Here is a 15,579-nt window from a genome sequence, read left to right on the forward strand (position 1 = left end):
GATCCCACTGTGGACGCGCTAAACCGATTTTATTAGATCTGTTTTGTAATATCGGTTTAAGCTACTTCGAAATAATCGTGCAGTGTAGACGTACCCTCAGTTTGTAAGGTTACCTATTTTAGAGCAGAACCCCCCCCCCCACAGTGTTTGCCTGGAGGCTGTTTATAGTTAAGTTCCACCCACCACTATCCATGGACAGTTGGATAAAAAAATATCACTCACTCTAAGTGTTGGAGAGATGGAAATGCTGCAAGAATTTCAACAAGCTTTAAGAATCCCTGAAGGCCACAGGTTGGACCCAGTCTGCAAGAAAAAACACTATGGTCATTTCACAGTACACAAACAGCATAACATGTGGTTTTGGTTTTGTTACCAGCATTCATTTTTCCATACCACAGACAAGATTATGCCATTCATATTTAAGAAAAACTCTTTACTGCCTCATTAACTCTGCTTAAGAGGTAATGCACAATATGGCCCTACGACATTAGATCAAATATAGCAGCGGTTCACACAGGAGAAATGTTGCACACATTTTCCTCTCCCTCATTTTTCTTTGCAACTCTCTTCTCATTCATATCTGATCTCACCTTATTGTGTATTTCTTGCTATTTCAGATTTCTCTCATTTAAAGTATTTTAAACTGATCAAAGTTATTTTTGTCTCCCCTCTTTTTAAAAGAAAATTCTACCACAGGCTGCATGCAACTTCCATTTCAATCAATGGGTCACATTCCAGTTCATATTACACCAGTGTAAACTGAGTAAATCCATTGACTTTAAATGTTCTTACTCCAGATTTACACCAGCTTAACAACTGAATTGACCCTTGGTTTTTAATCAGTCCTTGTTCACATCAAACTCATTGATTTCAGTGGGAATTCAGCCTGAGTAAAGAGATTTGGATTTGGACCCAGAATACAGACAAGTTTGGGGAAAGAAATGGAGAGGAAATGGGGAGAGAAAATACTGAGAATTCAGAGGTGGGGCCAAGCAAAGGGAAAGCTGCAAGACTTAACTTTAAATTGTATGTAGGCAGCAGGAAGTGGAGGTGGGGGTCACATGTTCTCCATGACACTGGTACAACTCCCACTGAAGTAGCTTTTCTGAACTGGAGACTATATTAACTAGCACAGTAGTGTCGCACTGGTGCAACTGAGAGGAGAAATCGGCCCCCAACAACATTAAAAGCAAATATTTGAGTGTAAGCGCCACCTGCATTTGGCAGCTGCATGGAGTGAATGCCACAAGAGTGATTCCCACTGGATGTTTGAGTGTGCATAAGTTAATCATTCCTTCCAATTCAACATTATTTCTTCCTATTCCTTTCTCAGAAAGAGGGAAGAAAATAGTTTTTAGTCAGCAGATATACACTGACATGCACCCAGTATTTGCTGTCACCATGACCTACATGACGTAATCAGCTATAACAGAGGGCTTAGCACAAACACACATTCACGTCAAGAGACTTAGATGGGAAAGTAGAGCAGTTTTGTGCAGGAATCTTTTCCGATTTGGTTGGATTATGGCCAAGACACGGTACAACACTAACGTAGACACTGAGTAATGATGCAGCTCATCTGGCTTCATGTGAATGGAAAGTGACCTCATTTGTTTGTCAGTCATTGGATTACATCATCGAAATTTAGCATGAATGAGAAATGGAGAATGACATTGCTAATAATGAGGGGAAATATCTTCAGTGTATTTTACAGCTGAAGGAAGGAGATCTTCAACTGGTGTATAACAGCATAGCTCTGTTAAAGTCAATGGAGGTATGTTGATTTACAGCAGTTGAAGTTATGGCACTAGGAGTTTCTGTTTTTTGCCATAAATTAATAATCCTAGTTTAGATCAGCAGAATACCGATAAAATGGGGTTTACGTCATATTTTTACCATAAACGTACTGTAACAAACTGTAGATAACAAATGATTATTTTAACAGTCTTAAAAACTTCAGAAGTATTTCAGCAAATGGAGAGGGGTGTTACTTACGCAAATTCTAGTTTTCTGAGGTTTTTGATAGCAGGAATTTCATTAATATTGCAGCCAAATGCCTCTTCAATGCTAAATAAACCATAATAGAATAATTGTAGCTATTAGAAACAGTTTTTAATAGATGTAAAAACCCCATTGTTTCACAGAGAATACTAATTTGTGCAGAGCCAGGTTATTTGCTCTAAAGGTTTATTAGAAATAACATTTTTAAAACAAAGTATTGTTTGATCTTAACAGGAGGAAGAAAGTATAATATAGCAGAGAAAGTATTTCTAAAACTACAGTATATATAATCTACATGCATAAAGGCTTAGATAGGCCTATCTTATCCCGGACTGCTTTGCTGCTAGGGATGCGAGGTCCAGTGTGCTCTGCAGCAGTCTCTGCCTCACTCTCTCCTGTCCTGTCTTTTTTGTCCACCCAAAGTTCTTAGTTCCAGTTTTTCTCACTTGGATCACTCTGGGGTTATAAAATAGGACACCAACCCCCTCCCCCACATCCAGGACCAAGCCAGATGGTTGAACTCATCATAGCCAGAGGTAAAATTTCAAAGTGAGTCACATCTGCCAGTGCCAGTAAATTGGTGGCTATCTGGAGCTAATATATTCTTTCCTGCCTACGTGCAATAATCTCTGCTTGAATTAACCCCTGTACTCATATAACAAAAACAAACAGATGGAACATACAACATTCACAAAAGACAAGATCAGAACAGTGACTTCCAGTAACTGCTTTCATTGTGCATGCTTGAAATTGTAATTAGCCCACCGATTGGATCGTTTGTAGGGACTGAATCCAGGACCTCTGGCTCTGAAAGTACAAGTCTTTATTGCCGGAGATAAAAGACTGGCTCTCTTAGCTCACAGCCAATAGCAGACTCTTGCCACTACAGGGAAGAACCACGCTGACAATGTGGGATATATAATTAAAAGGGATTAGAAAATAAGGGATTTAAAAATTATAGGTAAAAGACCTGAACTAAAAAAAACCCACCAAAAACCAAGCTGCCAATTGTCTTCTTTGAGGGCATTTCAGTACAAAGATTAAGTGGGACCCTCACCCCCCCAAAAAATTATCACTACATATAACAGCAGAAAAACATGGATGGGACAACAGAGCATTTTTCGCATTTATTTGCTCTGTGGACAAATGGAAACTTCCCTCTCCTGGACTGTTACTACACCAGGGCCTTTCATAATTTATAAACACTGAAGTGCAAATAAGTCATTAATTCTGATAGGATCTTACCAGTGGGTCATTTTCTCTTGTATCTGTACAAGGTCAGAAAGGTCACGGATGTCCTTCATAGTTTCTGCCTTAAAGGGATCAATATCAAATTTCTCAACTGAAATCTTCAGCAGCTCATATTCCTTTGTTTGCTCTAAGGACTCCCACAGCCTGACTGTGTCACTAAGGGAGGTCCTGTAAAGTGTCAAAACACAAGTTTATTGAGTCCCTGCCCTTGCATGAAAAGGTCTGTCCCACTATAATGCTCATGACACAATTACTAACAAGAAATAACTAACCTGAATGATGTCACATTCTTTAGGCCAACCAGGTGTTTCAGCCCTTGTAGGTTAATGCCGCTGTTCCGCAAATCCAAGGAAAACTCCTTTGGGGATCTTTTTAAAATAAAATGCAGAACATAGACATCAGGGGGTGTAAGAAGAGTGCCCAGAAAAGAAAGTTCAGCCTTGATCCTTAAAGCCACATGCTGCAAAAGGTAGCTGTCCTGTGTTTCATAAACACAGTGGAGCAGCTCAAGTAGTTTTTCTGGATAGAGATCACTTATCTGTATTTTTTTAATATATTTTAAGAGCGTTTTCTGCTTCTTGGTTATCATTTTCATTACATGCTCATCTGAAAGAGAGCAGAGGAATGGATCATGCCGGAGGTACAATAACCCAGGCAAGAATCGAGGCACCAGGTCTAACCAATTATGAGGCTTTTTCTTCCTGGCTGGTAGGGAAAGGTACTTTGTGAGGCTTTTATCCTTGATGTCTTCTGAGAGCAACAGATGAAGCGCACTCAGAAAATTTTGGATAACGAAGTCTGAGAACGCACTTCCAAATTCTTCCTCCCCATTTCCTGAATGTTTTGGGAACGTAAATGGCAGTACTAAGCCATATTTCAGAGCAAACTCCTTAACTTCTTTAGAGGGAAAAAGACTGCTCTTCAGGGCATTTTGATTCTTTTCTCCAAGATACCAGGCTAACTGAGCTAGCCTGGTAACGTGCTGTTGATTTCCTATGGCTGTCGCATCTGTTTGTGTAGGTATCAGCTTTTGCTGAAGGTATTTTACAAAGAGGCTGGTAAGTGTTGGAGGCAGGTCTTTGTCTCCCATTTCAAACATCATTTCACATAGAAAACAAATGAATCTACACATGACGGGACTGTAGCAGTGACTGAACAGATATTGACAATTTGTGATTAATTTCACTGCGTCATCACTGTACGGTAGCCCTTCAAAATATCTGGCTATGTATAATTCTACCTGCTGTGGAGAGAACCCTATCATTTCGATAATCTTGTCCACTTTGGATAAATACTGATTAAATTTGTCCTTGGGTCTTGCTGTTAGCAATAAAGTACAGCCACTGAGAATCTTCTTCTGGAAGAGCCCTGCAAATAGCTCCCTGATGCTGTACAGCTCCTTGTAAGACTGACAGTCTGGGTAATGTGTAAAGCCATCATGATCCTGCAACTCTTCGAAACCGTCGAAGATGAGGAGGACTTTGCTGGGATTTTGCAGTATGTATTCAAAGACTTCATCGCTTCCCTCTCGAGGTTTGACAAAGAGCTCAAGAAGCAGGTCCTTCAAGCTGTATTGTTTCTCAGGCAGGCTCAGTCGTCTACACTCAAACCAAAAGACAAATTCAAACTGAGAAAACTTTCCATTAGACCAGTCTTGGCAGATCTTTTGAACAAGAATGCTTTTACCCATTCCTGCCTTTCCCAACACCACAATGACTTTGGTCTCTAGTTCTTTCCCTCCTAGGACTTGAAATATTTGGCTTCTTTCTATAGCTGCTTTTTCCTTCTCTTCTAAATTGTATATTACCAGCTCCTTCTCCATCACCTTGATGACATTTTTGCCACTCTTTGTTTCAGTTTGACCTTGCATGAGAGCCCCATCAATGTAAAGGTGATCAAGGGTTACTTCACGGTCCATGGCCATGAACTTGCACACATCTTGAAAATAATCCTTAAGTGATGTGCAGAAAGCTTCCACTGGCTCTAGAAAAACAAAAGCACAAGTGAGCTGAAGAATCAAGTATTTGAAAGGATATATGGACTCAACATAGCTTTTAGATGTTTTAAACATGTAAGTTATAATGTTCTTTAAATGCACCAACATTCTGGCCCCTGGCAGTTTTCAGAAAACATTTAGTTCCTAAAATATAGCAATGACTGAATTCCACTCAGAAAGTTTTGAACAGCTCCACAACTGTTGTACAAGACATTTTCCCCACAAAAGACAAATTATTCGAGAGCAAAACTTGATGTTTTGGTTTTCCACAGAGTTTGCAAAGCAATTTAAGGTTAAAGGGGATTGAAACTCACTTGGTCTTTTGCGAATTTGTTCAGAAGGAACAACAGGAATTTGTGATATCTCATTGGACATTTCTTCTTCATCTGAAGGAAAACAAGTAATCAATTTGAAAAACAGACTCAAATATTCACTGATTGAACTTTTCCAATGTCAGCAACGTGACTAGTTAAATGGGGTAGAATCCTGCTACATAACAATTGATGTCCTAACTTAAGGTGGGAATATTTATCTATTTCAGTGATAAAAATGCACACAAATCATGTTAAGGTATGACAGACAAAAAATAAGGAAATCCTTAAGATAAAGCAGACACTTCAGTCAGCATTCATCATTCGGTGAGGTTAATTATTGTAGCTATTTCAATGTTATAGAAGAGCATGACTGTTCTGATACCCTATATGGAGCAAGGCCATGGAGAAACATTACAGCTCTGTTCATGACACTCATCACCATCCCTTTCACATATCGGCATTTTGACTGCATTCATGTTCACACTTAAGACTTATTTATGTAATCAAAAGGAATAGCTTCAAAGTAATCACACAATTGTAGTTAGAATTGAGTAGCTAGGTATTTAGGGTGAGCATTATATACAGGTAACATCCTTGTGAAAATTCAGTTGGGGGATTCACTCTGCATTATGTCATACATACAAAGTATTATAATCATAAAGTAGGGATATAGGGGTTTTTAAATAGGGTAGTATCTACCTGTAAGATCAGTCACAGCTGCAGTCTCTGGCATATAAGCAAATGGGCCAATGGAGGTGTTTTTGTCAGGAGACCCCAAAATGCTTTGGACAGCCAAGTCCACTTGAGCTGAAATAATGCATTTGACAAATTATTTATACGGTGAATAAAACTCTTATCAGTATTATCTCTAAATGAAAACAAAGAGTTAGCTGACAAAATACTAAGGAGGACTCTATGTCCACAGCATAATTTTAGTTAAGTCAAAAATTCTGAGAAAGTCTTTCAACATGATCAAACAAACTATCCATTCAGGGAGTCAAACGCTGCCTCTAAAGGCACACTGGAGCCTCCATTAAAACAGATGGAAATTCCAGGAGTACTTCCAAGAACTGCAATACTTTCTTACAGTGTTTTCTGAGTTGTGATGTCACATTGAACATAGCTGAGTAGGACAGAAATTTCTGTCAAATGAGTCAGTGCCTAGAAATAGCTTACATTTGTGAAAAGACAATCCCTAATAAAGACATGTAAAGGGTACATTTTAAAAGGATTTAAGAATATTCAGTATTTTCCTGTTAGATTGGACAGCTAGAGGGACCTTTTCCACTGATCCCTTTTCAGTAGAGGTGTTATACAATATTGTAAGAAATCTCTTCTCTGGAATGCACATTAACCATGGGCTTTGGTAAAGGCTCAGAAGGCCTTTTAATCTCAGGATACGTCTACTCTACCCACCAGATCGGTGGGCAGCGATTGATCCAGCGGGGACTGATTCATCGTGTCTAGTCTAGACATGATAAATTGACCCCTGAGCGCTCTCCCGTCAACTCCTGCACTCCAGCTCAGCGAGAGGTGCAAGCAGAGTCTACGGGGGAGCAGCAGCTGTCGACTCACCACAGTGAAGACACGATTGGAAGTCGATCTAAGTACGTTGACTTCAGCTACGTTATTCATGTAGCTGAAGTTGCATAACGTGGATCAGTTCCCCTCCTCCCCCCAGTGTACACCAGGTCTCAGTGTCAGACGTTCTGCCCAGAGGTCATGAATGGACACCTAGGACAAACTCAGACCCATCAGGAAGTGGTATCTTCCTACAGGAGCCAACGGAGCTGTACCCCTCATATCAGTCTGAGTTTGCCACAGTTACCAACTCAACTGCCAGACTCTTTCTTTTGAGATCACCCGTAGGGCTTGTCTACACAAACATGAGAAGCCTGCTGTGCACTATCTATCTGCTGACACACACAAATAGTTCATTAATGTGTCATGTTAATAATGTTAGTGTGAGTCCTACCATCGCTTCAGAGGGGTAACCTAATTACCTTAACAAAGAGACAAGTAAGGGGTTATTTGATCACAGTCGATAAGTACCTTCATGGAGAGCAGACATTTCAGAAAAGAGTGCTCTTCAATGTGGCAGACAAAGGTATAACAAGACCCAATGGCTGGCAATTGAAGCTAGACAAATCCAGACTGGAAATAAGGCACAAATTAACAGTGAAGGTAATTAACCATTGGAACCACTTCTCCGTCACTGGCCATTTAAAAATTGAAACTGGATGTTTTTCTAAAAGATCTGCCCCAGTTCAAACAGGAATTAATTTAGGGAAGTCCTCTGGCCTGTATTATACAAGATGTCAGACTGAATTACTACAATGGCCACTTCTGGCTCTTTCATCTATCAGTCTATGGAAAATATACGAGGCTGCAGATCTTCTGTTGGGAGGCAGGAACTCTAGCTGCATCATCTGGATAGTGGAGTAAACTAGCCACTGCTCCTTTGGACGCTACAGGGTAGAAAGCCCACCAACACCTCCTGGTGTAGCCTATTAATGGACTTTGCTTTCCAGGAGACAAGGAACTATGGCAGTAGCACAAAGAAACACCTTCACTACCCCCAGACATCAGAACCAACTTCAGTTAGCTCAATTTTCTGCAAGGGAATGGAGTTCACTGTTGAACGGAGGTGTGGTGGCTGACTAGGAAAGGGTAAAGCAGATTATTAGGTAGTAAGTAGGAACTGAATGCAGGAATGGATTAAACATAATTATGGGAAAGGTTGGAAGGAGGCAGTGAGTGAATGGGAGGGGTTAAAGGACTGATCAGAAGCAAATAGATAAGAATAAGAGAATGGAAAACCGAAGGGAGTCTATAGCCAGGCATATAGAGAAGGATTAAGTAGTAATAAAGCAAATAAGGCAAAATGTAATAGCAAAATTGAGGGAGAGCAAATAAATAGTTGTCATGCTGCCTCCTTCTCTGCTCCTGGGTCTGGATGTTTTCCAGTTGGACTGTAAGCTCAAGGCAAGGACTCATCTTAGGATGGAAAATGCCCGATTTATTTTGATGTGCTGTGTAAATTAACAAAAATGAGTGGGTGCAATTGGTGAGCCCACAAAAATGTGTGTGTAACCTTTACAATTACTCCTACAGAAACCTGAAGGAATTTATGGATCCATCCACTGGGTCACCTTCAAAAATTTCACCTTCCTCTTAGGTGCTTTTAACTGTATAAATAGCCACTAGGGGGCAACCACACCTACTGTAACTAAGCAGCAATCTTACGTCTGACGAAGTGGGTATTCACCCACAAAAGCTCACGCTCCAAAACGTCTGTTAGTCTATAAGGTGCCACAGGATTCTCTGCTGCTTAAGCAGCAATAGTAGCAGTCAACAATGGAGATACCGTCTAGGCACCAAAGCCTGGAAGTAACCCACAATCAAAAACTTACAGCAGAGCTCCCTGGACTAACTAACACTGAGGGGAAAAGTTTCTGAGAGCAGACTGCTACTGCAGCTGGGAACTATTTATAGCCTGAATAAGGCTCTCTTTTGTTTATTATGAACCGATTTCTGTATCTGTTGTTTGACTTCTCCAATTAGACTTTGGAGAAAAAACTTTTAGTAAAAGAGGGTTGGCTTTTCTGTGTTGTTGCTGTTGTTTTTGTTGGACCATGTTAACTGCCAGTTAACTTACAGCCCAGTAAAGCAGTTAGTGTATAAAGCACCAACGCAGTTTCTGATCTTGATGGTGATGGGATAATTGTTAAAGCATGATTCTGTAACCATTTTGGAAATATTAAAGTGCAGGACTTTGGGGGGTAATGCAAAGGATATGGCCACTTCTGGACACACACAACTCTGTAGCTCTAATGCTTGACTAAACAGACATTTCTGCCTAGTGCCCTGGCTTAGACTGAGCTGTTAGGGAAAGGACCGTGAGCAATGTTAGCAAATGCAGGTAATCTGTTATAAGAAAAACATGTGCAAACTGTGCAGGAAAAACTGGTTTCTGTGTACAGAGAAACAATCTACTGTCTATGTTATATATAGTATCTATGTTTCAGAGATAGTGGACAGAAGAAAAGCCATCCTGCACTTACCAGCCAGGGTTGTGGAGAAAGCTGGTGATATCTGTAATGTTTCAGTGGGGGAGGAGGACACTAGAAATAAAAAAAGCAAGTTAATAGCTTTCTCTGTACAGCTACAAACAAATGTGATGAAGATCTGTGGTGCTTTATAGATAGAAATGATTTTATTTTCTGTCTCTGAAAAATGGCTGAAACACTACTGCATAACTCACCTGGATATATTATAATATTGGATGCACCATTCCCTATCGGCAAATTAATTATCTGCTGAGGAAGAACTGCAAAGCCGGATATCATTTGGATCCCTTTAGCACCAACAAGCAGACAGTCTGGGTTGGAATTTCCAGAAGACACTGGAATTAAGAGTAATAGAGTTACTCAATTTTTAAGCACCTCGATTCCTAATAGTGGGCTACAGCCCTTCCTGCTCTCAGTGGTGTTCTTTATGCACATTCTCATTTGGAGCATTCAGAATGGCAAAAACCTAGTGAAAATTCATAGGGTACTGTAAAGATTGAAGAGTTCATTGCCAAAGGCATCCCATAGGGAGACATACTATTTACAGTTTACATAAAACATTAAGGCTGATGGCGCCCTTGGCGTGGTTTGTGACACTGCAGGCTAATGTGCATGAGGCTACTGTATGTAAATGAATGCATTAAGGAGTCTGAGATACTGTGTTGCCCTCAAAGTGATTAGGAGACTCACGCATTACCACAGCCTTTCCATGTGATTACGCTCACACTGCTACATGCACCGGCAGCAAGCAAGCATTACTCCTCTGGATAGAATCAGCCCAAGAGTGCGTTCTGATGATGCACTGCTTGTAACCTGATCACCTGTCACAGCTCTGCAGCATGTAGAGCTTCCGTAGAGCTGGTGCTGTGTTAACTAATATCAGCTACCTAAAGTCAAGTTCTCAGTTGCCTCCAGACTCAAAGCTGTAACTCCAAACATTCCCTGGCTCATTAGATTTTGACAAATATAGCAGTTGTACAAATCATAGCAAAACTAACTGAGTCTACAAAGCCTTTCCCAGGGACGCTGGCAGAAAAACCAAAGTCAAAAAGAATTATAAAAACTTGTTGAAGCACTGCTCTTACAGGAACCTTTAATTTTACTGACCACCATGGAATGAATTAACCAACCAGTTTTCTGAGTGCTGCATTCAAAAGGATTTTCACACTCACTTTCCCTTTGACTGAGCAGAGGAAGAGTAGTTTCTAACAGAGGAGGAGGGTAAGGAGGAATCCCTGCCTCTCCATCTTGTGGCACATGCTATCAGCAAGGAATGAAGGGGAGCCAGTTTTACTGCCCCACACTGAGAGGATTGGAAACAGCCTCCCAGCAGCCCCTTACAACCGTATGGGGTACAGAGAAGCCCCACCACCATGTCCTGATGTGAAGGAGATGGATGCATGCTACAGAGAAGGGTTTGGGGGAAGAGTTTCACATTTTCTTTCTATTGTGTAGGGGTAGAAAGCTGTAGCTATACTGTACATACCGGGCATCACAACATTTTTTCCAGTTGGATGTATACTGGTAACAGAAAACTGCATGTGCAGGTGAGACAAAGAGGTGGAGTTAGCTGGAGAGCTGTTCAGAGGCTCCGCTACAAAACTGCCATTCACTGTAGACCCGGGGGACTCCACTTTAAAAAGCAAACAGTGTTAAAGGATGTTAGTTTCTTACAAAAGTCAGACAGACCACAGAAGATCTTGCAGCATAAGACATAAGTCACCTGATATTCATCAAATCAGCAAAGTGTTTTGACCTGCCAAAAAACCAGTATCCAAACTCTGAAGTCTATTGACGTGTTTAGCAGAACTTCATGTAGCAGCCAGCTAATATGGCAGTAGCATAGGTGACGAGTTATATGGGCTCGAGGTGCCCAGGCTCCAGGAATATTCAGGGCTGGGGGTCCTGCTCCAGCAATATTTGGAGCTGGGTCTCTCCCCCGGCCCTGCCTGGATTGGGCCCTGGCCCCCGCGGGTCTCCCCCCACCACCCCGCCGCGTCCCTCCCTGGAGCGGGTCCTGGTCTCCGCCTTCCACCCCTCCCTCTACGTCCCCCCTCCGCCGCGTCCTTGCCTGCTCGTAGATCGGCTCCAGCAGAACTGCTGTCTGCTGCCCCAGGGTCCTAGCGCCTGCCATCCACTAACGGCAAGGCAGAGTGCCCTTACCTTGCTCTTCTGCCCTAGCCCTAAGCCTCTCCAACGCCCCAAACCCTCATCCTCAGCCCCAACCCTCATTCCCCTGCAGCCTGATCCTCTGCCTCAGCGTGCACCACCTCCCCCTTCCTACACCCCCACCCCCAGCTGAGCCTGCACCCAAACTCCATCCCAAAACCTGCAGCCCTCACCCCCTCCTGCACACCCACTCCTTTCTATGCATGCTACATAGTAAACAGTTTGATAGGCTGCATTGCTATGTGCACTATTGACTCATTAAAGCAATCAGAGAAATAGTTTTAAATGTAAGAAATATTTGTCCTTGTTTATTTTGAAATAATCTGCTAATGATACAGATACAATACAGTAACTCCTCACTTAAAGTTGTCCTGGTTAACGTTGTTACATTGCTGGTCAATTAGGAAACATGCTCATTTAAGGTTGTGCAATGCTCCCTTAATGTTGTTTGGAAAGTCGCCTGCTTTGTCCACTGCTTGCAGGAAGAGCAGCCCGTTGGAGTAGCTGGAGGGCTTGGAACCAGGGTGGACTGGCAGCCCCCCTATCAGCTCCCCGCTCCCCTAAGTTCTCTGTGTGGCAGCTGCCCAGCAGGCTGTCAATCAGCAGTTCAGCTGTCCCTCCCCCCACTGCCATGTGCTGCTCCTGCCCTCTACCTTGGAGCTGCTCCTGGGAACCTCCTGCTTGCTGTGCAGGGGGGAGGGAGAGAAGGGGGCTAATATCAGGGTGTCCCCCTCTCCCTTGCTCCTGCCCCCTGCTTACCCCATCCATAGAGCAGAGGAGACACAACAGGGCTCAGGACAGAAGGAGCTGGAGGCCCTGGAGGTTTTTCGCCTTCCTCTGTAGCATGAGGCATGGGTCACTTTCTGGAGGATTCTCTGCAGCTTGAAGTCTTCAAACCACAATTTGAGGACTTCAATAACTCAGACACAGGTTAGGGGTTTGTTACAGGAGTGGGTGGGTGGGATTCTGTGGCCTGCATTGTGCAAGAGGTCAGACTAGATGATCATAATGGTCCCTTTTGATCTTAAAGTCCATGAGTCTATGAGCTTGCTGGCCGCAGCTGCTCTCTCAAATTCCTGATATATTTAAAAAGGCAGTGTACTTAGAGTGAGGTCAGTGTACTTAAAGGGACAATGTGTCTCACTCTCACATACATGGTATGTGTCTCTGTCTCTGTCTCTCTCCCCTCTCTCCATTCATGCTGCCTTGTAGAGTGTGAGGCTACATTAACAACAATGTGCTAACCCTTGAGGGCTCAGCCAAGTTCTAGTTCAACTTTTAGTAGTAAGGTATTCCCTGGGAAATATCCCACCCTCTTCCACCCTCTGACTCCACCACCTCAACCAAGCTTCATAATCATCATTGATGAGTATAGTATTAAACTGTTTGTTTAAAATGTATACTGTATACAAGTTTTTTGTCTGGTGAAAAAAATTTCCCTGGAATCTAACTCCCCCCCCCCCATTTACATTAATTCTTATGGGGAAATTGGATTTGCTTAACATCATTTCACTTAAAGTCGCATTTTTTAGGAACATAACTACAACGTTAAGCGAGGAGTTACTGTACTGTACATTTTGGTTTTGCTAATCCCAACACTTCCAGTATGTTTGGGCAAGTCTCTAGTTCATAGTGAGGGTACCAATACGGTAGGATTTCTTTGGAGTAATCTCAGCTGTAAATAATAAATATATAAAGATAAGTAATAACAATAGGTGGTCCTATTTTATTTAGAACTTGGGTAAATATAACCCCCTTTTGCATTGTTGGCATATATTGAATTTTCAAAGGACTGGTATGGTATGTTTGGTTTTACAGGGTTACTCAGTTGCTCTCACTTTATCAAATGCAAAATGAAGTTACGAGGCATTTTCAAAGTGCTCACCTCTTTTCAGGCAGCTAGGTCTTACATCCCCAACAGCTCTGCTGCCTTCTGTACATACTTGTTCTGTCACCCTCTTTGCTGCATCTGTTAAGATGGAGACAGTGACACTATCTGAGCAACCTCCATAAATGCCACAAAACTATGTCCTACTTTGCAAAATGTAAGTATTAGCTCTATAGCTGTGCCTCAGATTGCACACTACTGCACAGGTTGTGAGCTGCCTGGACCCAGGGATCAGATGTGCATTTATAGCGTTTATCACCCCCATTCTCGACGGAGATTGTAAGCATTACTGAAATACAAATACAGCCTTAGAAATGCATGATATAACAAAAGAAATTGCATGGGTGGTTTAAAGTCAATACTGAGGGTTAATCCGCAGGCAAATTTAACATGATCTGGGAGCTTCAGTACAGACAGGGAATGTGCTACCTGAATAAACCATGACTAGCAGGTAGCAATTCACCAAGGACTTTGTTTAGTTTTTCAAGTCTATCAAGTGTATTTTCCACATTAGGGGTGGTACAATACCCTTGCTTTATTCACAAAACTTCAACTGACACTGTGATGGGCTACCTTGTGCATGGCTGGCCCTTCTGAGACCATTTCCCAGTCTGAGTGCACCCTTTTCAAGTGACAGGCCCATGCCTCCTGCGATGGGGATCCTGCAACCCTGCGACTCTCTGACTGGGCTTCTGCATTGCACCCCCACAGGGGTGGCTCTAGGCACCAGCAAAGCAAGCACCTGCTTGGGGCAGCCCATTTGCAGGGGCGGCAGAGATCCAGCATGGGAGCTGAGAACCAACAGGGGGCTCTGGGAGCTGTAGTTCCTTGGTTAGCTCCCTGCCTATAGAGCCAGCCCTGGAGCATGGAAAGAACTACATTTCCCAGCATTTCCTTGGCCACTACCAGCTGGAAAGGAAGGAGGGGGACCTCATGCGGTACCATGCTGTGAGTGCCGTGAATGGTAGGGAGACCATATTTTAACATTCAGAAAACAGGACCCTCCACGGGGAGGGAAGTCCCACCCTGCCACCACCCACTCCTTCCGACTGCCCCCCACAGAAACCCCAACACATCCAACTCCCCCCCTGCTCCCTGTTCCCTGATCACCCCCTCCCGGGACCCCTGCCCCTAACTGCCCCCCAGGACCCCACTCCCATATCTAAGCGTCCCTTCTCCTTGTCCCTAACTGCCCCCTTCTGAGGTCTCCCCAACTTCCCCCCTAGGATCCCACCCACTACCTGTCCCCTGACAAACCCCTGGGACTTCCATGCTTATCCAACCACTGCCTGTCCCCTGACTGCCCCCCTGAACCTCTGCCCCATCCAACCCGCCCTGCTCCCTGTCCATTGAATTCCCCCCCGGAATCCCCTACCCCTTCTCCAACCCCCCAGCCCCCTTACTGTGCCACTCAGACCAGCGTGTCTGGCTCCGCATAGCGCCAGACACACTGCTGCATACATGCGGCCGTGCTCCCCCACAGAGCCCACAACCCTCCCCCCTAGCACCTGCCTTCCAGATTTGAACACCTCAAAATTCAGGAGTGCTCGAGCTCAGTTTTGGCAGCTGTTACTTCATTTCTCCCAAATCAAATACATTGATCCACTGTAACTTGCTGTAGAAAAACTAGGATAAAATTGAGCAAGAAATGCTTCCCAGTGGTTATCAGGACTGGAATTGCTATTTTCAACAGCCATTGCCTTTGTTTGTTTGTTTATTTAAAAGGAAGACAGTGATATTGCATTGGCGAATTCCCCATAGAAACAAAGAGTGGAACAAAAGAATAATAAAGGCACCTCAACTTTTCCTCATTTATGGAGGACAGTCTTATAATATGCATCCAGATATCCTCCAATCACACAAGCTGAAAATTGTTCCACTTTACTGCAG

General features: G+C 43.0%; 1 protein-coding gene across 3 annotated transcripts in view; it reads right to left on the reverse strand.

Moving 5' to 3' along the window:
• The window catches only part of CIITA (class II major histocompatibility complex transactivator), a 62,143-nt gene that overhangs the window by 15,668 nt on the left and 30,896 nt on the right, over positions 1 to 15,579 (reverse strand). For all 3 annotated transcript variants that reach the window (XM_075069273.1, XM_075069274.1, XM_075069275.1), the window contains exons 7-16: positions 13,687 to 13,770; positions 11,119 to 11,265; positions 9,827 to 9,967; positions 9,627 to 9,686; positions 6,262 to 6,369; positions 5,563 to 5,634; positions 3,525 to 5,235; positions 3,247 to 3,420; positions 1,996 to 2,067; positions 223 to 303 (exon numbers count right to left, since the gene is read on the reverse strand). In XM_075069273.1, coding sequence (XP_074925374.1) covers positions 223 to 303; positions 1,996 to 2,067; positions 3,247 to 3,420; positions 3,525 to 5,235; positions 5,563 to 5,634; positions 6,262 to 6,369; positions 9,627 to 9,686; positions 9,827 to 9,967; positions 11,119 to 11,265; positions 13,687 to 13,770 — 2,650 coding nt within the window. The remainder of the gene's footprint in view (positions 1 to 222; positions 304 to 1,995; positions 2,068 to 3,246; positions 3,421 to 3,524; positions 5,236 to 5,562; positions 5,635 to 6,261; positions 6,370 to 9,626; positions 9,687 to 9,826; positions 9,968 to 11,118; positions 11,266 to 13,686; positions 13,771 to 15,579) is intronic.

Source organism: Chelonoidis abingdonii, chromosome 9 (genome assembly GCF_003597395.2).
Source record: "Chelonoidis abingdonii isolate Lonesome George chromosome 9, CheloAbing_2.0, whole genome shotgun sequence".
Classification (NCBI taxonomy): domain Eukaryota; kingdom Metazoa; phylum Chordata; order Testudines; family Testudinidae; genus Chelonoidis; species Chelonoidis abingdonii.